This window comes from Castanea sativa, chromosome 8 (assembly GCF_040712315.1).
Source record: "Castanea sativa cultivar Marrone di Chiusa Pesio chromosome 8, ASM4071231v1".
NCBI classification, from domain to species: Eukaryota; Viridiplantae; Streptophyta; class Magnoliopsida; order Fagales; family Fagaceae; genus Castanea; species Castanea sativa.
This window is the reverse complement of record NC_134020.1, coordinates 23,937,060-23,962,633: the sequence shown is the minus strand read 5'-3', so window position 1 is coordinate 23,962,633 and position 25,574 is coordinate 23,937,060. Positions and strand designations below refer to the sequence as shown.

At 34.3% G+C, this 25,574-nt stretch overlaps 2 protein-coding genes across 2 annotated transcripts; one reads left to right on the top strand and one right to left on the bottom strand.

Annotated features, from left to right (window-relative positions):
• Positions 1-11,820: 11,820 nt before the first annotated feature.
• Positions 11,821-21,559, top strand: LOC142607817 (calcium-transporting ATPase 1, endoplasmic reticulum-type-like). The gene is made up of 9 exons (XM_075779453.1): positions 11,821-12,021; positions 12,424-13,894; positions 14,307-14,379; positions 14,466-14,587; positions 17,724-18,005; positions 18,134-18,511; positions 19,321-19,430; positions 20,398-20,626; positions 20,759-21,559. Exons 2-9 carry the CDS (start codon positions 12,482-12,484, stop codon positions 21,338-21,340), a joined length of 3,189 nt encoding a protein of 1,062 aa, XP_075635568.1. The 5' UTR covers positions 11,821-12,021; positions 12,424-12,481; the 3' UTR covers positions 21,341-21,559.
• Positions 21,560-22,704: 1,145 nt separating this feature from the next.
• Positions 22,705-23,523, bottom strand: LOC142607462 (histone H4). The gene is made up of 2 exons (XM_075778971.1): positions 23,409-23,523; positions 22,705-23,304 (listed from the first exon to the last, which is right to left on the bottom strand). Exon 2 carries the CDS (start codon positions 23,276-23,278, stop codon positions 22,967-22,969), a length of 312 nt encoding a protein of 103 aa, XP_075635086.1. The 5' UTR covers positions 23,279-23,304; positions 23,409-23,523; the 3' UTR covers positions 22,705-22,966.
• Between the last annotated feature and the right edge of the window lie 2,051 nt (positions 23,524-25,574).

The window sequence follows — 25,574 nt, the reverse complement described above, 5'->3', positions numbered from 1 at the left end:
GGCTGGTACCAATTTGTTTTGATCAAGGCCTCTAGGCCCACAAGTTAGGCCGCACTATAGGGGTCCGAGGAGTTGTCCGAGGAGGAGTGCCTCCTTGGACAGGCCCGGCAATGACCCTAGGACTTGCTAAATGGGTTAGAGGCAGGATTCTGGAGAAACTAATGGGTAAAAGGGTGATCCAAGCACCCTTTAGAAGCAAGAACGTGTGAGAAATATCTGAGGAAAAAGCTGCTACCACCACATTAAAGGCCCTGCATCTACCTCCCTGCATCTACCTCCCTGCCCGCATTAATGGAAAAATGACATCTGAACAGTAAAATTCAGCCTTTCGGCTATTAGTTGAAGACTTCAAGAAGGTGGTGGATGGGACAAGTATCTAAGGGGAAGATTTGTATGACATGTGGATGAACCAGTGAAGAATAAGAAGTATATAAAGAGATGAGAGAGGAAAGAGAGAGGGGCGCGACTCCTTAGCTAAAAAGAACTAAGAATTGTAAACTTTGGCATAGAAAGAGAATATTTATACAAATCGTTCTCGGCTTACGTCCGAGGAGGTCTCCTTGTCATACTTGTTTATCATTTGCATAGATTGTGGCATTCTAGCCTGTTAATTGAACTTCTAACATCCCAAACCTAGGTTTCAAATCCATACTCTACAAATTTCATTGTATAAGGCTCGTTGGGCCTGAGCCCATCACCTGCTTTTAGGTCCGGGTACAATTGTGCACTTACAATATTTTGTATTTTTTTATATAATAAAACTCACACACTATATATTATCCCTACATCAAGAAGCTCAATATATGCATGTATTATGATCGTTAATTTTAAATTTTAAATTCTGACTAATTATTTTGATATTGATTTTTTTATAAAAATTATTTATTTTTTTATATTGATTTATTTCATTTCTTTTCCACAAATTTTTAATAATTAATTCATAGTTTGTTTTTGCTTTATCTATATATTATTATAAATATAAAACCCAAGCCTTTGACCTTTCCACAATTTTCCACGTCAACATTATTTAAATAAATATTATAATTAATAATATTTATTAATAAAGAGTTAAATTTTGTCTCTCTAAGAGCATCCACATCAGTGGATGTAAAAGTTTCTAAAATAAACATAACTACCAATTTTACACATTTTGAACAAAAAAACACTCACATCAGTGGGTTTAAAAATGTCTAAAATTTTGTAAACCCATCTCGAGCTACAGTAACGTGTAAATTTACACGGTTACTGTAGCTCGTTTATACCATTATTTTATCATTTCTGTTCGCTCCTTTTTTTTCTCTCTCATTTCCGTTCTCAACCAACCCAACTAAAACTCAACACAGACACTTGCTCAAAAAAAAAAAAAACATAGATACACAAATACAGATCGGCGCTTGATCGGAGCGGTCGGAGCTTGGATCGGAGTGGATCAGAACTCGAATTGGTGCTCGGAGCAACTGGATCGGAGTGGATCAGAGATCGGATCGTGCTCGAAGCGACTGGATCGGAGCTCGGATCGTGCTCGAAGCGACTGGATCGTGCTCGGAGCACTGGATCGGAGCTCGGATCGTGCTCGGAGCACTGTATCGGAGCTCAAATCGTGCTCGGAGCACTGGATCGGAGCTCGGAGCGTTGATCTGGGTAGAGAGAGAGTGAGAGAGAGAGAGAGAAATGAAGAGAAGAAATGAAGCTCGGAGCGTTGATCTGGGTAGAGAGAGAGTGAGAGAGAGAGAGAAATGAAGAGAGAGAGAGAGAGAGAGAGAGAGAGAGAGAGAGAAATTAATCAGAACTGAAGAAGAGAAGAAATGAAGAGGCGCGTAGGTAGTTGAGAGAATTAATAAAAAAAGTGAGGAAATTATTATTTAATTAATAGAGGGAGTAGGATAGATGAACTGATGTGGGTAATTTGTAAAAATGAATGTGTAAAATTTTAAAATGAGGTTTTTTGTGTAAAATAGAGGAAATTTTTACATGAGCTGATATGTTTGCTCTAATAAGTCCAATTTAAACTCAAAGTCAAACATTGATAATTTATCTCCAACTTTGTGAGGTTAATCATAAACACTATAAAAGCAATACAAACCTCAATATTTTAATATCTGAATTATTCTTTTGACATTCTCACGCTACAATCTCCTTCCCCCAAAACTCAGATCATTTAAATATTATCCACACAAAAAAACCCATAGAGAAAAACGGAAGTCGATACCAGTCGATACCAGATAGCTGCTGTCACCTCCATCTTCTTCATCGTGTTCGCCAAGACTCCTTTCTTTCTTTTTTGCTCAAGCTCCTTTCTTTTTGCTTTGTTTCTTTTCCTTCCGTTCTTTTGTCTTCTCAACCTTATTTTGTTTTGTGTGCCTTTGCCTGACCAAGCCTGTAAAGCTTTCAAATTCAAGTTTATATCAAGGTTACCGATACCGTACCGGTACCGGCCGGTACATACCGTACCGGCCAGTGCACCGGCACCGGTACCGGTACACTTTTATTTTGTACCGAAAAATATACCGGCCGTACTGGCCGCGTACCGGCCGTACTGGCCACGTACCGGCCGGTACTGGATGTACCGGCCGGTACAGAAAAAAGCTTTTTTTTATTTTTTTTTTAAGTTTTGTAATTTTTGAATTTTGTAAGGCCATAATGGTAACTTATTTACATTAACTTATTAGTATTATTTGTTTTCTTAGTATGCAATGAACAACTAAGCTTTCTATTTTTTATATTGTGTTTTTTTTTTCCTTTTAATTTATACTAAAGTCTAAAACTATGAATAATTTGTTCTGAATTGAGGTAATATTTTATGATAAACTTTTATATTTACTATAATATAAGTGAAATATTATATGCTTATAAACATGGTTCTAGAGATTTTGGTGTGTGTATGTGTGTGTGTGTGTATATACAAAATAGCGATAAACGTGAAACGGTATACTGGTATTGACCGGTATCCGAAATATATCGTACCGGTGGCCAAACCGGTACAGCCTCCGGTACGGTATTAACTTCCTTGGTTTATATGCCTCTACCACGTCCATCAAGTGTTAACTTCATGCGCTTGCATTATTTATTTTATATTTAGTGTTGATTGTTTATTTTATTATTTATATTATTTTATATAAAGTATTGATTGTTCATTTTATTAATGGTGGTATCTCTTTTGATAGTTCTCTTGATAGTAGTGATTTTAAATAGTTGTGTATATGTTTTGTGGTTTACAACGACCAATATTAATGTTTTATAATTATCTTTTTTGATAGTTCTCTTGATAGTAGTGATTTTAAATAGCTGTGTATACGATTTGTGGTTTACAACGACCACTATTAATGGTTTATAATTTTAATTTACATTTAGCCTTTTGTTTTGCTTCTATCTTTGTATTAATATGAGACTTTTTTTTTCTGTTTGTTTGTGTTTGGATATAATTTATGCTTATGAGTTGTATTTTTGTTGTTGGATGGGTTAACATATTTGCTATTGTTGTGGTTCATCTTGATTAATTAGAAATATTGAATAATTTGTTTTTTAAATTTGTCTTTCGTACATTTATTAAATAATTGAGAACGTTAAACCTTCATAACCAATAGTTTTTTTGTGCATCGCACGGGTTAGCAACTAGTAATTCATAGTACTATGAATTAAAGAAATTAGTTTCTTTATGGTGATTGCTTGGGAGTTGTACATCCGTCTAAGCAAATTGACCAAAATATCGTCACCTCAAAAGAAAACAATGTATAATTTGACACATAACTGCAAAAAGTGAGTACAAGTACGATCAGTTGAGAAACATTTCTAGTCTTTCTAAATGGGCCGTTTGGAATAATAGTTTAACAACATGTTTTTAGTTTTTAAACAACATTATATGTATTTTTATACATTTTTTTACTTACACGTATTTCAAAAAAAATACAAACGTTACTAGAATAACATTAACAAACGACTCCTAAGCAATGTCAAGATTTAGGAGCATTTCCATCCGAGGTTTTACTTTTGAGTTTTTTTTTGTTTTAAATAATTTTTATCTATTTTGCCCCATTTTGTATTACTAAAAGCTTAAAAGTAACCCTACATCCAAAAATCTTTTACTTTTTACTGTGCATCTTTAGTATGATGGTTACTCTACAAGTATAAGTGCTTATAGGATAAGGTGCTTGTAGGGTGTGGGGAACAAGAGTTGGGATTCAGAATTCCAGGAGGGAGCTTCACACATATATACATTTAGATTAAACTAGAATATAATTTTTATCTTGTATCAAAAAAAAAAATATCTTAGTACAATAAGCTTCACTTCCTAAAAAAATACCAATATTTTATTCTCAAATTTCACCCCTAAAAAAATCTATTACTGTTCAATGGATAAAATTAAAAATAAATATTTAAATAGAGTGGTAAGAAAATAAAGTATTAGATGTAGGGTATAGGGTTAAAATGAGTGTCTAATATAAATAAACTAACTTTTTGGAAATTTTTAACCCAAAAAAAAAACGTTTGGAGACGCAAAATGATTTTATTTTTTATGGAAATGTTGTATGAATGCGTAGGACCCCAAAGTCATACTCCAGACAAAGTGTTTCAATGATTTCTCTCTTAGATTAGCAATTTATTTTAAAATAATCACAATTTCAACGTCTATTCTATATCAATATTCTATACCTACCAAAGAGCCTGAATGTTGAACATCTGTTTTCTTGAGCATCTTACGAAATGATAATTATTTCTTCATTCTAATAAAAAAAAAAATTATTTCTTCACATTATTATTATTTGATTTAGGAAGTCTTCACATCATTGTTGAGTGTTTTTCTTAATTTGGTAGTTTTTGCGTAAATTTGCCATTATATTTTAATTTTATTTATTTGTCCTTGATAAGCAATCAATTAAAGGTAGACTCCAAACAAGCTGGTTTTTGATAATTTTTTTATATAGAAAAAAAGAAAAAGAAAAAGCAATGCCAATAACAAAATATTTTTCACAATTTGTTTCATACCTTTTTATGGTGGTAAGTTTTGATTTAAACATTATTTTTATATAAGTCCGCCATTAACACAATTCTCATTAATTATGACCAATCACTTAAACTAAATTGGTATGTGTTGGACTGCACAAAGTGTTCAAGCCCAAATTCCACTAGAAAGAACACCTTCTATCCCTTGTGCATGTATTAAGCCCAATATCTGAATCAATACATATTAGCTCATTAATCATTACAATTAAAAAAAATAAAATAGTCTTTTTCATTTTCAATTTGAGATTAAACATTTTACTAACTTCTTATCTTCCATATTAACTCTCATATGGAGAAGAAACATCGAGTTGTATTGAGAACCTGGTGTCCCAGGATGTAATGTTTTGTCATGTTGCTAAATAAAGTCATTTGTTTCCCATCAAAAAAAAAAACTCTCATATCCTTACATTTATGTTGTAATATAAGTCCATTTTAATTAACTAATATTAAGATGCTCCAACAATATCCTTAATTCCTTAACTTATTGATAGAAAAATTCATATGCAGAAAAAAGAAAGTGATAGTGTTTAGAGTTGGAGCAACCGAGCTAGTACCAGTGGCCATGATGGGTAAAACCATATAAGTTAAGCCTAGTATGGAATTCTCCAAAAATTAAATATAGAGCAATAGTTGACACATAGGTTTTATTAAAACTTGAATTAGAAAAAAAAAATTCCTCTTTGAACTAATAAACCTAATTTACTTTACATATTAATTTTCCTTACAAAATACAAAAGTCAAAAGATACTTTTTCGGTTTTTCCATCATTTTGGTGGAAAAATATGTTTTGAAAATTCAAAATCTAAAAGTTTCTCCCCCAGAAGAAAGCACACTTTTTTTCCATCCCATAAAATTAAAATCATTTTTCCCAACAATTTTTTCTATCTCAAATTTCATTACTAATAAAATGTTTGTTGTCATCACCGAAATAAACAGATATGAGATAACTATACATCCAAATAGACCATCATCTACTACTTGAACTAAGAACCCAAAAGCAAAACTAAAAAACCCAAAATCCAAACAAATAACACAATACTCTAATATGAGTTTGATGATTGATACCAGTTTGCCGTGGCCTGTGGGCGTATTCAATTATAATGTATTTACGTGATTCAAGTGAAGTCTACGAGAAAATTTCACTACTAAACCGAAAATTACAAAAATGGCATAGAACTCCTATAAAACCCAAATCTGGAATACACTGAAATAGCTCTATCTTCCTCACAACTATCATATCACAATAACTCAAGAAGTCTGGTGTGCAAATCCAACAGTAAAAGCCATCTAAAAGTTGGTCCTACTAGTATTTTAATTCCACACAAATTAGGATAGTTGGGTCCTAAATTCCTAATACTATTTGAAGTCAGTCAAAGAAATTAACCACTTCAATGGGGGCATCAAAGTCAAGCCATGTATCAACAGAAAGAAAACAAAACGGTCATCAGGTCATGCTTTGAATCGTGGAGGAGTTAAAATAATTTTCCTTTCTTTTTTAACAGAGTTTTTTTTTTTGGGGGGGGGGGGTGGGTCTTTTTTGGGGCTTGAATAGGAAATTAGGAATGCTAAAGGAAAAAAGTAAAAAACATTCAAAGCATTACAAAGACAAGGATGTTTTGTCAACAATGCCACCAAATGAGGAAATAGAAAGATTTGACCATACGTAAAAAGAATAATCACAATTTGGATGAAAGAAGTTGAATTCTTCTGTTTGGCATTGGCTTAAAAAATTTAGTTTTTTTGTACTATTTAGCTTATATTTATTATTATTTATGAGTATCATTACACTTTTTGACAATATCCATGAGTTCCACTATTATTTTAGTTGTTTCATAGCTTTATTTACTGTACTTTCAGTAAAAAAAAATTCAAATTTAACTAAATAAATTGTTTCCAAATTGAATTTTATTTGGCTATAATTCATAGGCCATAATACATAGACTTCTTACACAAGTAACACAACTATTCCGCAAGTACGAATAGTAATTGAGTTGGAGTCAAATTACTTGATTTAGACAGGTTATTATACCCGTGAATTGATGGGTTGGCATGAATTCAATTAACCCACTAATCCTCTTTTGTTTTTCTTGCTTAATAAACATGAAAAATAGATTAATGGATTGATTAGTTACATAAAAATTAATAAATATCAAATATCCTAATAAATATGTGGTTTATGTAATATATTATAAGCTTGTTTAAAAAAACTCTATATACTTCTTTCGTATTTCTATGTTCTAATAAGTATTATTGTTTCTTCAAAAAATTAGGGATGTTTATCCCACATTGGTTGTGTGTGTTAAAGTTCAAATCCTTATAACCTCAGACTACTACTACAAATATTAAGCCCTTTTGTAATGGTACTTTGATTATGTAATATATTATAAGCCTATTTAAAAAGCTCTATATATTATTTTCATGTTTCCGTGCTCTATATATTCTCTTATCTCATTCCCCTTCTCCTATATGTGTGTGTGTTTCTAAAAAAAAAAAAGTATTGATAAGGGTCAGCTTTTTATTGGATTTTATTTAGGTCCACCATTAAATAATTTTTTATTACCAATAATCAATTATCACATCAACAATTTGTAAAAAAATTTGTATCTCTAGCATTATTCTTTTATGTGTATGGTAGTTGTACTTTGTATTGCAAGATAAATGAACTCTTTTTTTATATATAAGGTATATTTACTACAAACTTAGAATACATTCAATTAATAATTAATGTGATCATCACTTATTGGATAAAAATTAACAAATCTTATAGAATATGTATCTACAATCAAAATTGGTCACACTACAAAAATATTTTAGGGTTTGTATAGTTCTTGTATATGTCTTATGATTGTACAAAAAAAAAATTATACAAGGAAAAAAACTTAATATTCAATTGATACATTTTGATGTTTCGAGCAGAGACGTCCAAAATTTAAATTTTCCTATTCTCCAACTATCAAATTATTAAAACAAAGAAAGTTGTTTATCATAAAATTAATACAATCTACTACCATTCAATTAACTCTAATAATTACGACTACAATATAAAGATAGTCCTAAAAGAAAAGTAATATGTCTACAACATTCTTAAAATAAATCGTATGTGATAAATTATTATTAGTTTTAATTTGAATCCACATATACTTTTTTGCTTAGCCATAACATTTAGTAACAACCTGCCACTTAAGATTTTTTTGTGAACGTGTTGTAAAAATTTTATGGATATAATATTTCTTGTCCTAAAATATTCACGAAAAATGAATTTTTGCTAATTAACTCTTTATAAAATTATAAAATTTATAGTAAAACCGTTTTTTAACTTTTAACCCATTGGGTAAATAGGTTGAACCCATACTCAACACATTTTACAAGCCTTGTTTTGGGTTCATTTTTGTATGAGTAAGAAACTCCTTAATCCATACTTTTTTTTTCTTCCTTTCCTTAGAGTTTGAGCTGGTTAGAGCCAATTTTGTCTGATCTTATAAATATATATAGCTCATAGTTGTTTTAATCCGAATATAACTATTTTTGAATTATCCATAATTTTTACAATTGCTTTAGCTTATGTTTGGTTGGAATGAAAAGGGAAATGATGGAAAATGGGGGAACAAAGAGGAAGAGGAAAATATGATTTTCCACTATACTGGTCAGAGTGAAAAATGAAAGGAAAAAAAATTATGTAAATGAAGTTTTCCTCCCGAGTCCACAATTTTTTTTCCTCTTCAAATTGGGGAGAAAATAAGAGATAAAATGGCAATGAGAATAAAATCACAAAATTACTTACTCTTATCTTTTCATCCTTTAGCTTTTTATAATAAAAACGTAATAATAATTTACTCTTTATCCTTCAACTTTTCTATCATGCTTATCAAACACATATTATAGAAAATACAAATATTTTCTATTATTTCACTTTTTTTACTTTCCCAAATTTTCCATCCCCCTAACCACAAAAACAGAGTATAAGATTGCAAGAAACTAATACGGAAAAACTTGTCAATGGTGGGAAAGTTGTTTAAGCAAGCATGGAAGGAGCAGTTTACTTACCGCTACAACCATCTTAGACAACATATGTAAAACATATTAGACTAAATACGAAGCATGCATATAGACTATAGACTATAGTACATGCCATCCTTTTATGCAATGTTACCGATACCGTACCGGTACCGGCCGTACCGGCCGGTACATACCGTACCGACTAGTGCACCGGTACCGGTACGCTTTTATTTTGTACCGGAAAAAATACCGGCCGTACCGGCCATACCAGCCAATTTCGGGCAATACCGGGCATACCGGCCGGTACAAAAAAAAGCATTTTTTTTTTTAGTTTTGTAATTTTTGAATTTTTGTAAGGGCATAATAGTAACTTATTAGTATTATTTGTTTTCTTAGTATGCAATGAACAACAAGCTTTCTATTTTTTATATTGTGTTTTTTTTTTTCCTTTTAATTGATACTAAAGTCTAAAACTATGAATAATTTGTTCTGAATTGAGATAATGTTTTATAATAAACTTTTATATTTACTATAATATAAGTGAAATATTATATACTTATAAGCATGGTTCTAGAGATTTTGGTGTGTGTGTGTATATATATATATATATATATAAAATAATGCAGAACCCGAAACGCAGACAGATTGACCGTATCCGAAATATATCGTACGGCGCCAAACAGTCTGGCCGATACGGTATTGACTTCTTTGCTTTTATGCTATAAAATGTCTCACAAATATTGAGGTGAAGCTATCATGCGGTTCATGTACCATTATTTTAATTGAAGCACCTTTAATTCGGAGCCACACAATTGGAATATTTCTTTTCATGCCAAACCGGTACAGCCTCCGGTACGGTATTGACTTCTTTGCTTTTATGCTATAAAATGTCTCACAAATATTGAGGTGAAGCTATCATGCGGTTCATGTACCATTATTTTAATTGAAGCACCTTTAATTCGGAGCCACACAATTGGAATATTTCTTTTCATGTCATTTTAGAGATGCTCCTTCCTTTGTGTAGTACCTAAACTTAGAACTTAATCACTTATGCCTCTAATCTTTTATTTTTTTTAAAAAGGACTTATGCCTCTAATCTTTATTTTTATTTGTTTAAAAGAAGAACGTATGCCATCTAACTAATATAAATTGAATAATACTTCTTGTTTCACCAAAAAAAAAAAAAAGTTGTCGTATAGTTCAGGTTCATCAAATATTGTTTGCCAAACTAATAAAGAAAGCCAAAATTATTTGTCAATATGCGTGTTCTTAAAAAAAAATCAGCCATTGTTTTGTTTTTATATGTCACAAAAAAAAGCATCAATCGTCCATTTATGTGCTATAGAAGAAAGGTATTGCACTTCTACTCATATCATATCATGGGCTCTAAGTTGTCCATGCATTGGTGGTGTCCACTGCCCACAACAGTACAATCCACCTACTGGTGGGGATAATAAGTACAGTAATACGTTTGGATTGCATTTTGACCGCAACGTTTTGTGTTTTTTTAGACTAGTCCCTCTTGCATTATTCATGAGATATGAACAATACAAATAAATAAATGGATAATATTTTTATTTATGAATAGTAATTATAAATTATTTTCTTAATATTTTCAGTTTTTAGTAAAATAAGCAGATTCCAAACACACAAAGGCAGACACAATTTGTTTGGTAGCTTTATAAAAAGTAGTTCTATATTAGTGAATTTATGTGAGAGTGGTTATCTACTCTCCATAATTTACCATTTTCTACACCTAAATTCACATTCTGTTATGTGTCCATTGTTGATTGAATTTACATGTAATAAATTCAGAAAAATGTTAAAATTCAATTATAAATTGACACATAAGTTTTTTTTTTTTTTTTGAGGGACGACACATAAGTAAAATGTAGATTTTGGTGTAAAAACGTGTGTTTCTCGCACTGCTCGTTGGTATTGTAACAAAGATAAAACTATGAATAGTGATGTCCATTTTATATGAAATTATGAGTATTTTTTTTTTCAAAGAGAGAGTTTTTTATTATTGGATTAACAGACCACTTATTTTAAGTACCTACGCAATTCAAACTTAGTACTTTACCAATTATTTCTACGAATTTCAAAGCACCAACGAACTTCAATTTTTTAAAACTGGATTCGATCCTAGACAAATCTTTTTAAACAAGTTCAGTCAATTGATACCCATACATATTAATTTTTTTTTCCTCCAAAAAAAAAAACAAACAATATGCAGAGTACAGTTACATAGTCCTTTTTGTCAAGGATTTCTAATCACGATACACGAGGTTGGAGAGATTAAATTAAATTATATTATATTTTATTATTATGTTTATGGCAAGTTGGGAATTTCGATATGGTGCTTTAAACTTAATCCCAATTATATCCTTTCCATAAAGAGGATATTCCGTATGTGGATTCCAAGTCGACGCACGATCCACCGTTCATCATATAGTTCACACAACATGTGCACCATCGGATTAAAAAGGCATTTAGTTTTCGTTCAAAACCAAATTACATCCGGAGGCTGATCAATCGAGAAATGTTACCTACACAATATTTTTATAATATTTTTACAATAAATTACATATGGTTAGTTGTTGTTAGTTCAAATTAGAATCGAACACGAAGATTACTTTTTTCCCAATAATAACAACATGTAATTACCTGTCACTTAGGATTTGTTGTAGAAATATGGTAGACATATCATAAATTTGGTGTGGGACCCAGAGATAACTCTGACGTCAATTTACCAACGTGGCGAAACGCGATTGGGCATAACACTTGTGAACCGGTAGCTTCCGTGAAACACTCAAGCACGCACTTGAATCGCTCTCGCTGTACGCTTAATAGACCTTTGTTTCTTCAAAAGCAAAGGAGAGCAAGGTAGAGATTTTTGACTTCTTGGATTCGCTCTCCCTCTTTCTCTCTCTCACAGAGTGAAACTCCGAGCTTCGAAGAAGAAGAATAAAAACAAAATAAATAAGTAAAAAAGTAAAAGTCTAGCTGAGCTCTCTGGATCTGGTAATTATGATTTTTGTTTTTTTTTGGTTTCTTTTTATGCAAACGCTAACTTCATTATTCCGATTTGTTCATTTTCTAGTTTCTCGGATTTTCTTTGCTCTGTTTGGTTGCCGAGAAAATTCATTTTTAAGGATTTTGCACACTCTATATGATTTGATTGCGCAATATATATATGTTTGTAACTTGAGGTTTTTAAAAGTCTGAACAATCATAATAAAAAAGTAAGATCCAGTTTTTTTTTTTTGTATTTTGTATTTGAGTTTTTTCCTAGTGATCTAGTCGAAAGTTAGGGTTTAAATGTTTTCATGCCTTTGGAATTTTCATAATGAGATAGTTTTTAATTTTTTGGTAGTTCATATTGAGATAGTGATATTCTCTGCTCTGATTTGGAAAAATTTTCAGGTGAAAGTCGAAAAATTTTCGAATTATTCTTCGTTTTCCTGAGTGAGAGAGAGTGACTATGGGAAAAGGAGCGCAAAACTATGGGAAAAAGGACAGCTTTGATAAGAGATCTTCGAACCGAGAAATATTCCCTGCGTGGGCTAAAGATGTTGGTGAATGTGAGGAGAAGTTCCAAGTGAACCGCGAGTTTGGGTTGTCGAAGGAAGAGGTTGAGAAGCGGCGACAGATCTATGGATATAATGAATTGGAACATCACGAAGGTACATCGATTTTTAAATTGATATTGGATCAGTTAAATGATACTCTAGTGAGAATTCTGTTAGCTGCGGCTGTTGTATCGTTTGTGTTGGCTTGGTATGATGGTGATGAAGGTGGGGAGATGGAGATTACGGCGTTTGTGGAGCCACTTGTGATATTCTTGATATTGATTGTGAATGCCATAGTGGGAATTTGGCAAGAAACCAATGCGGAGAAGGCGTTGGAAGCTTTGAAAGAGATTCAATCGGAGCATGCCATGGTGTTAAGGGATGGAAAACAGGTTTCTAAGTTACCCGCGAAGGAACTTGTCCCGGGTGATATAGTGGAGTTGAGGATTGGTGATAAGGTGCCAGCGGATATGCGGGTTTTGAGCTTGGTTAGCTCGACGTTTAGGGTTGAGCAGGGGTCGTTGACAGGAGAGAGTGAAGCAGTGAGCAAGACTGTCAAGGCTGTTGCGGAGGATTCAGATATTCAAGGGAAGAAATGTATGGTTTTTGCTGGGACGACTGTGGTGAATGGGAATTGTATTTGCTTGGTTACTCAGATAGGTATGGATACGGAGATAGGGAAGGTGCATTCGCAGATTCAAGAAGCATCAGAGAGTGAGGAAGATACGCCATTGAAGAAGAAGTTGAATGAGTTTGGGGAGGCTCTAACAGCCATAATTGGAGTGGTTTGTATCTTGGTTTGGCTTATCAACGTGAAGTACTTTCTCACTTGGGAATATGTTGATGGCTGGCCGAGAAATTTTAAGTTCTCATTTGAGAAGTGTACATATTACTTCGAGATTGCTGTGGCATTGGCTGTTGCTGCTATCCCGGAAGGTTTGCCAGCAGTTATCACGACATGCTTGGCACTAGGAACACGAAAGATGGCTCAAAAGAATGCACTTGTGAGGAAGTTGCCTAGTGTTGAGACTTTAGGTTGTACAACTGTGATTTGTTCGGATAAAACTGGCACTTTGACTACCAATCAGATGGCAGCAGCGAAGCTTGTGGCTATGGGTTCTAGTGCTGATTCACTCCGACCATTTGATGTTGAGGGAACCACTTATGATCCTTGTGATGGAAAAATACGGGGTTGGCCGATTGGTAGAATGGATGCAAACCTTCAAATGATTGCAAAGATTGCTGCTCTATGCAATGATGCAGGTGTTGAACGATCTGGAAATCATTATGTTTCGATTGGAATACCCACTGAGGCAGCATTGAAGGTAAAATGAGAACTTTAATTACTTTTTTTTTTTACATTTTATCAGAAAATAGGGACTTCTATGTTTTATGGAGTGGAATATTTAATAAGCTCAATAAGGCATAGAGCTTACATGAAGCAAGGGCAAAAACCAGATAGTAATATCCAATCTTTTTTGCTGCTCCAAACCTGTATAATACTAGTTAAAATATATTTGTTAGAATTCAATTCTTTTGCACAACACGAGCACCTTTATTTAGGTTGACTGCACTGCATGCTCTAGTTATTCTTTTTGTTTGTCATCTATATCACACACCACAATTGCACTTCTCAAAATTACAGTGCACCCAACATAGGCAGTGCCTATCTGAAGTTTCTGAAGAATGTTTAGGTGATATGGATTCCTTATTTATGCAGTTTCTTTGTCTTTTCAGGTGCTGGCTGAGAAAATGGGACATCCTGAAAGCTCTGATTCTGGTTCATCTTCAAGTCATACAAATGAACTACGTATGTACCGGATTTATGAATTATTTATTGTCTCATTTCTCTTATTGGTTGGTAACATGCTTCTTTAATCTGTTTCTTCATGGAAGGTTGTTCTCAATTGTGGAAGCAAATGGAGCATCGGATTGCAACTCTAGAGTTTGACCGTGATCGTAAGTCCATGAGTGTTATTGTGAATTCCCGCTCAGGGAAGAAAACATTGCTAGTAAAGGTATATTCCCTATGTCCCTTCAAAGGTTTGGTTGTATTTGAAGTTTTTCCCCATTTAGTTTGTAATTGGCTCTATGGCCTTTTTGCAAGGTTGATTATGGAAATGTGCCACATGGCTCCGGCCCTAGCAGCTAAAGAATATTATACTTCAATTGTGATTTCATCTGTTGCAGCCTTAAATTTCAAAAAACTGAGAAAGCAACAGAGTGAATTAATATGATTCATTTTTTTATAAATAAATGTTGTCAAATATTTTCTTCTTTCCACTATGTCGTTCTATACCTTAAAAATCATATGAATATTCAATAATGGTCAACTAAATAAATTAAGAATTTTCTAGAAGAGAGGTAATATTGCACAAAAAGTTTGTGGTGGCTTTATTTACTTGGCTTTTTTAAAAATGTGTGTGTGTGTGTATATAAATACATATCCTATCAATTGGATGTCTTAAAATTTTTAATCAGTGACAGATTACAAATCTAAATTTGGGGTTTGGCCTAGATAAGGTTTGTTGGAAGCCTGCAAGGAATAGAGGCTTTGAGGTTAGAGGTTATTATAGCTCCTTCTACCCTCCTACTCCTGTTTCCTTTCCATGGAGAATGATATGGCAATTGAAGGTTCCTCCAAGGGTGGCTTTCTTTTCTTGGTTTGCTTCCTTAGGTAAGATCTTAACAACAGATAATCTTCGTAAAAGACGAGTGATAGTGCTTGATTGGTGCTATATGTGTAAGAGGTGTGGAGAGTCGGTGGATCATCTTCTACTTCATTGCTCCATAGCTTGGGAGTTGTGGTCATTGGTCTTTTGCTTGTTTGGTATTCAGTGGGTTATGCCTCATATGGTTCTTGAGTTGTTTGAGGCTTGGCAAGGAAAGTTTGCGCGACATCGTCACATTGATGTTTGGAAATTAGTGCCTCATTGCTTGATTTGGTGCATTTGGCGTGAAAGGAGTGCTAGAAGTTTTGAGGGTTGTGAACGTTCTTTGCTGGAGATTAAGTCTTTTTTCTTACCCACTCTCTTCGAATGGAGTGTGGTTTTTTCTCAATTTTCTTGTTCTTCCTTTTCTATTTTTCTTGACCGTTGTTCTTTTGTTTCCTGATTTGTGCCCCCATAGTACATCCCAATGTACTCGGATTGGCAATCTTTTTATTATTAATAATATTCTTACGTTATTTATTAAAATTAAAAAAAAATCTAAATTCAATCACATCTAACTCAGCTAACGACTAATGCTTTGTTTTAAACTTGAGAATTGTCTGCACTTGCTGTTATGTCTTCACTTGTTTGTATGAAAATCATTTCTGGAGTTGATGCTAATGCAAGTTAGTAATGGCATAGGACTAATTGGAGAGTTTACTTAGTGCTTGTGATGGGTTTAACTTTAGCAGGATTTGTGGGTCTGGGATTAGAGTTGTAGAAGAAAGGGTCACAGTTCAAAAATGGATAGGGTTTAATCTATTTTATTGAGAAAGTACATGAGTTTTAAGGGTTTGAATAGAGGAAGGGCTTGACTTGGGATTGTAAGAAAGGAAAGAGAGATTTACGGTGTTTAGGGACCCCAGAGAGAGAGAAGTGGAGAAAAGAACACACAAAGGTTACAATGATATCCAGCTTTAAAGGATATATGTAATTAAATTTGTATTCGATTGTAGGGGACAAAGATGCTTCAGTGCCTTCTCTGGTGAATTTTAAAGGGGAGGATGAACCTCATTAAAGGAATTTGAGATATATTTGTAATTATTACAACTGGGAGTTGGAGAGATTAGATCACTAATGGACTTATTATACTACCTTTTGCTGGAAGTACTGAGCATATGAGATGGCTTCCAAATAGCGTGGGTAAGGTTAGTTTTTGATCGAATTAAAATAATTGATAGTTGGGGGAGGGGGAATTTGAGCCATGGACGTCTCTGTTGGAAACACTAGAAAGTGCAAGTTGAGCTACATGGCTCTTGGAAAAGTTTTCAATATTTTTTATTAGTGTTTAGAGGTGCTATCAGCATTCATTTTCTTTGGAAATGTATATGTAGTAGAAAAGTCAACTGTACAGTGCCTAAGAAAGTTGGATTTCTAATGGACGTTATATTACTTTTTGCCGGAAGTACTGATTGAACGAAATGGTTTTCAAATAGAATTGGTAAGTTTAGTTTTCAATCTTATTTCTGGCAATCTTATTTCTGGACTGTAGGGTTTAAGAGGTAGTTCATTTGTCATTTTACTTGGGAATGTATATGGAGTAATACAGTGCCTAAGAAAGATGGATTTTTCTGTATGGATAGATGCATTGGGAAGATATTATAGACAATCTTATGGAGAGGAATTAACCACTGGTAAATTTGTTATATGTTTTTTTTTTTAATAAGTAAAAAACCTTATTTAAGAAGGAAATTGGGATGACACAGGATGTGTGCAATCCTAATTCAAAGAATACAAATCATAAAGAAAGAGAAAAAAAAAATCAACAAAAGACATAAAAGGAATGGCATCCTGGGCCCTCAACCAAAAAATTGTGTTTTATGTTCAATGTAAGTGCTGAATCCATGGACCATCTATTACTTCATTGCTCAGTTCTCATGATTGTTGGTCCCATTATTTTTTTGGCTGCTTTTGGGGTGTACTGGTTAATGCTACAGGGGGTGTTAGACATGTACTTATGTTTGAAAGTGTTATATGTGAAGTATAGCAATAGCATCATGCGGATTGTTTGGTGCAAGAAGAACAATTCAACATCCGAAGGCATGGAGAGATCGGTCATTGAGATTTACTTATATAAAAAAAAAAGAGATCAGTCATTAAGATTAGTTCTAACTTTTTGCATCTTTTTTGAATGTTGCACTATGGTGGGAGGGTTTTCTTGAGTTGATTTCTTGGTACACTTAAACTTATGTGCGTAAATCTTTAGAAGTTCTTGCACTTGTGCTCTCCTTCATTAATAAAGCTTTGATTGCTTGCTTTAAAAAAACAAGAAGTTATTCTGGTGTTTTATGAATTTATCTTTTTCTTTCTTCTGACCTGGTACTATAAAAATCAGTAATTTAAGTTTCAGATGTATCTTTTATCAGTGCTGTCATATTTCTCCTATTCTTCTGCTTTCTTTTGTTGGCTATTTTTAACATCATTGAACACTGCTCATTGTCAGGGTGCAGTGGAAAATGTTTTGGAAAGAAGCTCATTTATGCAGTTGCTTGATGGCTCTATTGTTAAATTGAACCAACATTCAAGGGATCTTATCTTAAAAAGCCTTAATGAAATGTCAACAAGTGCATTGCGTTGTCTGGGTTTTGCATACAAAGATGACCTTTCGGAGTTTGCAACATACAATGGTGATGAAGAGCATCCAGCACATCAACTGTTACTCAATCCATCCAGTTATTCTTCAATTGAGAGTAATCTCATTTTTGCGGGCATGGCTGGGTTAAGGGTGAGTTGTCCCTATGTCTATGTTTGGTTGTATGATATTTAAGTTGTCTCTTTCTTTTCTATTCATTTTTGCTAATAACAAGTTCAAAGATTCTTACTAACTCCCCAATTGGATTTCTATTGTGAAAGGATCCTCCTCGGAAAGAGGTTCGTCAAGCAATTGAGGACTGCCGAGCTGCTGGAATCCGTGTTATGGTTATTACAGGAGACAACAAGAATACAGCTGAAGCTATTTGCCGTGAAATAGGTGTTTTTGGATCTCATGAAGATATTAGTTCAAGAAGCTTAACAGGAAAAGATTTTATGGAGGTTGCTGATAAGAAACGTTACCTAAGACAAAGTGGAGGACTTCTGTTCTCTAGGGCTGAACCAAGGCATAAACAGGACATAGTGAAATTGCTCAAAGAAGATGGTGAAGTGGTTGCAATGACTGGGGATGGAGTGAATGATGCACCTGCTTTGAAATTGGCTGATATTGGGATTGCAATGGGTATTGCTGGGACTGAGGTACTTATGTTTCCTCTTCCCTTTGTTTACCTTGAAGTCAATGTGTTAGATGTTTTCAAGATAAAATCCCACAGTATGTGTTTATAAATGGCTATACTTGGCAAACTGTATTGTTAGGTACTGGTATTTGTTTGTTCATCTATTTAATTGGCTCATTACGGCAAGTGTATGCATGTACATGGCCTTGTGCATGGCTATTCAGTATTAAAACCTACTTATATTCATGCCTTAGGCTCGTGGTGAAGACTCGGTCACTTCCTATGTGCTTGTACATCATAGGTTTAGTAACAAATTTTATTCTGTCATCTGAAATGTTTGTGATCATTTATTTGGCAACAAAGTCTTAGTCCTGAACTTTAGGTTGGCTATGAATCCTCAACATACAAATTGGAGCCGACCACATGTATTCTTCTGTGTCATTCTATCCTGTCCAAAATCATACTCTTTGTTACCTCATTAATTAACATATACTTTTTTACTACTTGCACTGGTGTTATTTTAGGTCTTCCTCTATCTTTTTTCGTTCCCTTGACTTAAAACCAAATCACCATTACTCACTTGTGCATTAATTTCTCTCCTTTGCGCGTGACTAAGCAATGTCAAGCAACTCGCCCTCATATTAAGGTTTAATAATTATATGTCGGCAGTCATTGCTGATACTATCTTAGTTGAAGATTTTACATCTTTGAGCTTGTCTGCTTTTGAAATTCTCAAAGTTGCATTATTTTCTTAATATATTCAACTACCCGTTCTTTTCACATATTTATTCTTATGTTTTTTGGCTCACTCCTGCATTGCTTTTCTTGTAGGTTGCAAAAGAGGCCTCTGACATGGTGTTAGCAGATGATAATTTTAGCACTATAGTTGCTGCGGTAGGTGAAGGCAGATCTATTTACAACAATATGAAGGCCTTTATAAGGTTTGGTTCTCCATTTAAGCAAGTTAACAAATATAACAGCCTTTTTTTTGGGGGGGAGGGGAATATATCAGGCTTGATACTCAGTAAATAACTGGCCAATGAGTTATATAGCTCAACTAGCACTGTATTCAATCATAATAATTGGATGGAGGGTGAGGATATGGATTCAAGACCCACTGGGTGCATTTGTGACTAACCAATAAATAAAATAAAATCCTCAGTAAATGACTGCTGAACTTGGTGATGAACATTTTTTTATGTCAATACCTTACTACATATCTTCTTGTCTCTAATGGCTTAGGCCTAGAAGTTGTGTAGGTAAAATATCTTTTATTTTATGCATGTTTATATTGGGGAAGGAGCTGTTGTAAAGTGATCAGAGCCATTAGAGACAAAGCACATAGCTATCCTAGCTGACAGATATCTTAATTGTCTCTAGTGGCTTATTCCCAGAAGTTGTGTAGGTAAAATATCTTTTATTTTATGCATGTTTATATTGGGGAAGGAGCTGTTGTAAAGTGATCAGAGTCATTAGAGACAAAGCACATAGCTATCCTAGCTGACAGATATCTTAATTGATTTAACATTGTTTCACGCACACTGGGGAAGGGGATTGATACTTTAAAATTTTGAACTCTGGCAGTTGCCTTCACTCTGATGTGTTATTATCATGGGGGGAAAAAAACACTAATTGTTACCTCTTGAGTATTCATTTCCATATGAATATAGTGGATGGATTCATCTCTGTTATTAGAAAAGAGTTATGGACACGAGTTCTTAATGTTGTCAGAGTTGTTGCATTGTCTGCATTATATATGCAGGGATTGTCAGTGTTTTGAATTAAGTTTTCATGCACTATACTAAAGTTGGGTCCAACTTGGATTGAATTTGTTCACTATTGTTTTTTATGGAACTCATTTCTGAAACACGTTATTGTTTTGTCTTCCCTCCCAAAACATAATTGTAGGTACATGATTTCCTCAAATATTGGTGAGGTTGTCTCTATATTTCTGACAGCTGCCTTGGGCATTCCGGAAGGCATGATTCCTGTTCAACTTCTCTGGGTCAATCTTGTGACTGATGGACCCCCAGCAACAGCTTTGGGATTCAATCCTCAAGACAAAGATATAATGAAGAAGCCCCCAAGAAGAAGTGATGACTCATTGATCAGTGCTTGGATTTTATTCCGCTATCTGGTATTTAAATCATGTGCACTTTTTCCAACACAGACCCAAATATTTTAAATGACTTCTATACCTAATCTTATTCTGAATAGGATTTAATATGGAATAACTTTAATGGATAATTGCATTACTAACTTGGTACAGGTGATTGGGCTCTATGTTGGGATTGCAACAGTTGGTGTATTTATCATATGGTACACGCATAGCTCATTTTTGGGCATTGACCTGAGCAGAGATGGTCATTCTCTTGTCTCCTACTCTCAACTTTCTAACTGGGATCAGTGCTCTTCTTGGGAGGGATTTTCAGTGTCACCCTTCACAGCCGGGGGGCTGCAGTTCAAGTTTGACGATCCATGTGACTACTTCCGATCTGGCAAAATCAAAGCTTCAACTCTCTCCCTCTCCGTATTGGTTGCCATAGAGATGTTCAATTCCCTTAATGCCCTCTCTGAGGATGGGAGTCTACTGACCATGCCTCCATGGGTCAACCCATGGCTCCTTCTGGCCATGTCTATCTCATTTGGCCTTCACTTCTTGATCCTTTACGTGCCATTCCTTGCTCAAGTGTTTGGCATTGTTCCTCTCAGCCTGAACGAATGGCTTCTGGTGTTGGCTGTTTCTCTTCCAGTGATTCTAATTGATGAGATGCTGAAGTTTGTCGGGAGATGTACAAGTGGACTGCGGGCTTCTAGTGGGAGCAAATCTTCCAAGCAAAAAGCTGAGTAAGCGCCCAAGTGAGGAACTAAAATAGAATAGACTTTACAAAGTGTCGTAATTATGTTGGGACTCCAATCCTTCGTCCCACAGCGTTTTAGAATGAATGGAGAGGGTTTGGACTCAGTTTAGAAGATTTATTAATTGAGATCCTTTTGATGGAATTATATTTAGTTTCTTTAAAGTAGAATTTTCTTAAGACAATAATTTAATCTCACCTTAATGCTTAAATTGCTCTGGTGCCTGTTTTAGGGAGAAATTTTATTCATCGTTCAAATGGTCGCTTCATATTTAGCCTGTTCTACAAAATTAAATGTGTTGGACCATAATGGACAATACATACCACGCCTGAGGCTTTTCCAATTAGTTGAAGAGCATTCCCATCCAGCTCTTCAAAATAAGTCTGCACTGTGCACAAAATTACGCTTTTAATTTTTAAACCTGCATTCTGCTCATCACTTTTAAAACAAGTTTTTTCTCGTCTAAACCAAGCACTGCAAGTGTGGATTGTAGTTATTGTCATTACCGCAATAATACTCTACCATCATCATCATCCAGTAGCATCGCCATCTGTCCTCCACTGCAAAGTCTGCAAGAACTATAGAATTAATTGACACTGTTCTCAAAAACAAAAACAAAAATGACTGTTGTCACAGTAGCAGCAGCGTCATCATTCTCCAATGCAGTTGCAACATCCCAATCCCAGAACTGTCTCACCAGGTTCAACTTCAACTTCACTTCGGTGGAAGGAGCTTATAGATTATGCAACTGGAATTTATTAGGAGTATTTTTAATAGAAAAATAGAGGGCATTTGATTTGAAAAAGAATTCTTCCATCTAATTTCTGAACAAATTAGATGCGAATGGCCTTTAAAACTTAAGGACATCTTAAGCAGATAAACTGTGCTTAACGCCAAGCAAATTTCCCAAGCTCTTAATAGCGCCTCTAAACCCAGAGAGCTACTGCAGTTGATTACTCACATCTAAAGGCGTTTTGGTTAGCCCATGATGCAATTTTAGGAAAAGCTTCGAGGTGCAACCATTAAGTGAGAGCACCCAAATCTGAGATTTCAAAATTTGAAATCGAAGATTCGTAGTATAATGCTTATCTTTCCCTTTTTTTTTTTTTAAGGACATCTTCAGCAGATAAACTTTGCTTAATGCCAAGCAAATTTCCCTAGCTCTTAATAGTGCTTCTGAACCTGGAGAGCTAGTTCTCTCATCTAAAGGCGTTTTCATAGTATAATGCTAATCTTTCCCTTTTTCTAATGGACTTACTTTTTGCTTGATTTAGAACTTACATATCCTTTGTTTACATAATAGAGTCACAGACGGAAAATTCAAGATTGATGAATATAATACATAAAGCAAAGACAAGCAGGTAATCCATTGTAGCCATTCATACTTCAATTTAACAAAAACTAGTTTGCATTAAATCTTCATAGCTTGCAATTCAGAGTTTGATTCACAAACAAGTAGAACTAAAACTAAACCTAAAACCAAACCCTAAAAACCCACATATTTGAAGTAGAACCACCCCCTAATTACAAAACAAAAAAAACACCAACCACCATCGGACTTTCTTGACAGCAAGACTTGTTTCCCAAAGTCCCATACCAAACACAAAACACAAAACCCCTAACCCCCAAACCCGTAGAGAGTCCTTCCTTGCCTCTTCAAGGCATAGACGACGTCCATGGCCGTCACGGTCTTCCTCCTAGCGTGCTCAGTGTAGGTCACGGCGTCGCGAATCACGTTCTCCAAGAAGATCTTGAGGACGCCACGTGTCTCCTCGTAGATCAGACCGCTGATACGCTTCACTCCACCCCTGCGAGCCAATCGGCGAATCGCGGGCTTGGTGATTCCCTGGATGTTATCGCGAAGCACCTTACGATGCCGTTTCGCTCCTCCTTTTCCCAAACCCTTGCCTCCCTTTCCACGCCCAGACATTTTCCAAGACTTGAATTCTAAAAAATCTGAAACCCCAAAACAAAGAAAGAAAGAAATTAATTAAGATTAGAGAATTAGAGAGAGAGAGAGAGAGAGAAAGAGAAAGAGGGGCTTGGAATTGGATTTTTACCTGAATTGGGAATCTGGTGAGTTAAATGAGTGAATGAATGAACGAATGAGATAGGGTGTAGGTTTTGGTGGGGATTTATAGGAGGGAGTGGGAAAAGGGAAATGGGGATGGATCCGGTTATTGTTTTTTTTTGAAGATTTAGACCGTTGATAGTTTGTATTGACGGTTGAGATGGGATTTTGAAATGTAGTGCGGATCGATGACTTGGGTGCGTCTGTGGTGGGTTTTAACTTAAGTTGGGCGCAATTTTGTGTTTTTCGGGGAAAGTTGGGGTTTGATTTTGATTTTCGGAGCGGAAAATAGGTGCGCGGAGGAGTTGGCGCCCTATTGGTCCTGTATCCTGTTTATGGCCTACATGTGTTAAAATCCGTATTTTTAATTTTTAAATAATATTATGCATATTTTTATATATTTTTTTACTTATATATATTTTTTAAAAATATAAATAATGTTATTAGAATAAAATTATCAAACGGCCCTATATTTCCGAAATGTTTGTATATTTTACTAGATGCAGCCTCTCTTTTTCTTTTCTATTATTTGATTTTTTTTAGAAAATGTTTTTTTTTTTATTTGAGTATCCTACATCTATTCAAAATAATATTAGTATAAGTTTAAAAAATAAGATAAATTATATTTTTAAACCCTATGGACTATATTGGGTGACAAATTAAATTCTATAGTTTCAAACTCTCTTCTTCTTCTTCTTTTCTTTTTTTCTTTTTTTGAGAAAACAGTTTCAAACTCTTTCAAAAATAACAATATAGTTTCATTTAAATGGATCATTTTTAAAAAAAAAAATTGTTACATTTTAAATTTTTAGGAAATAATTTGTCAACTTTGAAATATGGGGTTTAAATTCAATTTTTTACTTTTAAAAGTATAAGGGTACATTTGTTATACCCTAAACTATAAGGTTTAAAATATAATTTTTCCAACAAAAAAAAATCAAAATTGCATGGTTTAAGTTTGGATGAATTATCATTTTAGTCCTTAAAATTTATTTGTTATCATTTTAATTCTTAAACTTTAACATTCTTGTCAAGTTGATCATTGTGTTTAAGGTAAAATAGCAACTGAGGGATGTTTACACTGCCCAATGCTAATGCTCTTAATGACTGTTTTATATGTAAAATGATCAACTTGACAAAAAATTTAAAGTTTAAGGACTTTGGGTATGTTTGGTAGGTTGTAATAGACATTGCTATATAATAGTTATTCCTATAGTTTAGCTATTCAGTAGTTTGATTACATTTTTATTACAAGGAATAGTCATTTCTTATGAATAACTATTCTTTAATAGACACTGCATTACCTAAAAGAAAGAAGAATAGGAAAGATGGGTTACGTGGCCTTGAAACTTCATATGAGCAAGGCATATGATCGCGTTGAATGGGTTTACTTAGAGAGGATCATGGAGAAGATAGGGTTTAGCCGAAGGTGGATAAATCTGATATCTGTGTATCAGGTCTGTTACATACTCGGTTATGCTTAATGGTCAACCCTATGGGTTGATAACCCTAACTAGAGGATTGCGACAGGGTGATCTACTATCGCCTTATTTGTTTTTATTGGTGATAGAAGGTCTAAATGCTTTATTCAAACAAGTTGAGAGTGGTGGAGAAATTAGGGGAGCGTCCTTGTGCCCGGCTGGTCCTAAAGTATCTCACTTGTTGTTTGCCGATGATAGTGTGGTCTTTTGTAGAGCTACAGTCTCCGAGTGTGTGAAGATTCAATCTCTCCTCTACCATTATGAACAAGCTTCAGGTCAGTCCATTAATAGAAGGAAGAAGAACATTTTCCTCAGCTCTAACACTTAACAACGTACTCAGAATGCTATCGCTACTTTCTTGGGTATCTCGGCCCAAAGATATGAGCATTACCTCGGTTTGCCTTCCCTGGTTGGAAGAGCAAAGAAGAAGTCTTTTGGCCTTATAAAGGAGAGAATATGGAAAAGATTGAAGGGCTGGAAGGAAAAGTTGTTATCACAAGCGGGTCGTGAAACCCTTGTCAAGGCAATTCAAGCAATTCCCACTTATACCATGTCATGTTTCAAATTTCCAAAAGGGCTTATCAATGATATTGAGACTCTCATTAGGAAGTTCTGGTGGGGATATAGAGGTGAGTAAAGGAAAATACATTGGGTTGGTTGGGAGAAAATGTGTT

Bases quoted from the DNA above. Each gene is read 5' to 3' on its own strand.
- LOC142607817 (XM_075779453.1), top strand. From the start codon at position 12,482: ATGGGAAAAGGAGCGCAAAACTATGGGAAAAAGGACAGCTTTGATAAG. The intron at 13,895-14,306 runs GTAAAATGAGAA...TTGTCTTTTCAG, and splicing joins CCACTGAGGCAGCATTGAAG to GTGCTGGCTGAGAAAATGGG. The intron at 18,006-18,133 runs GTGAGTTGTCCC...CTATTGTGAAAG, and splicing joins CGGGCATGGCTGGGTTAAGG to GATCCTCCTCGGAAAGAGGT.
- LOC142607462 (XM_075778971.1), bottom strand. From the start codon at position 23,278: ATGTCTGGGCGTGGAAAGGGAGGCAAGGGTTTGGGAAAAGGAGGAGCG.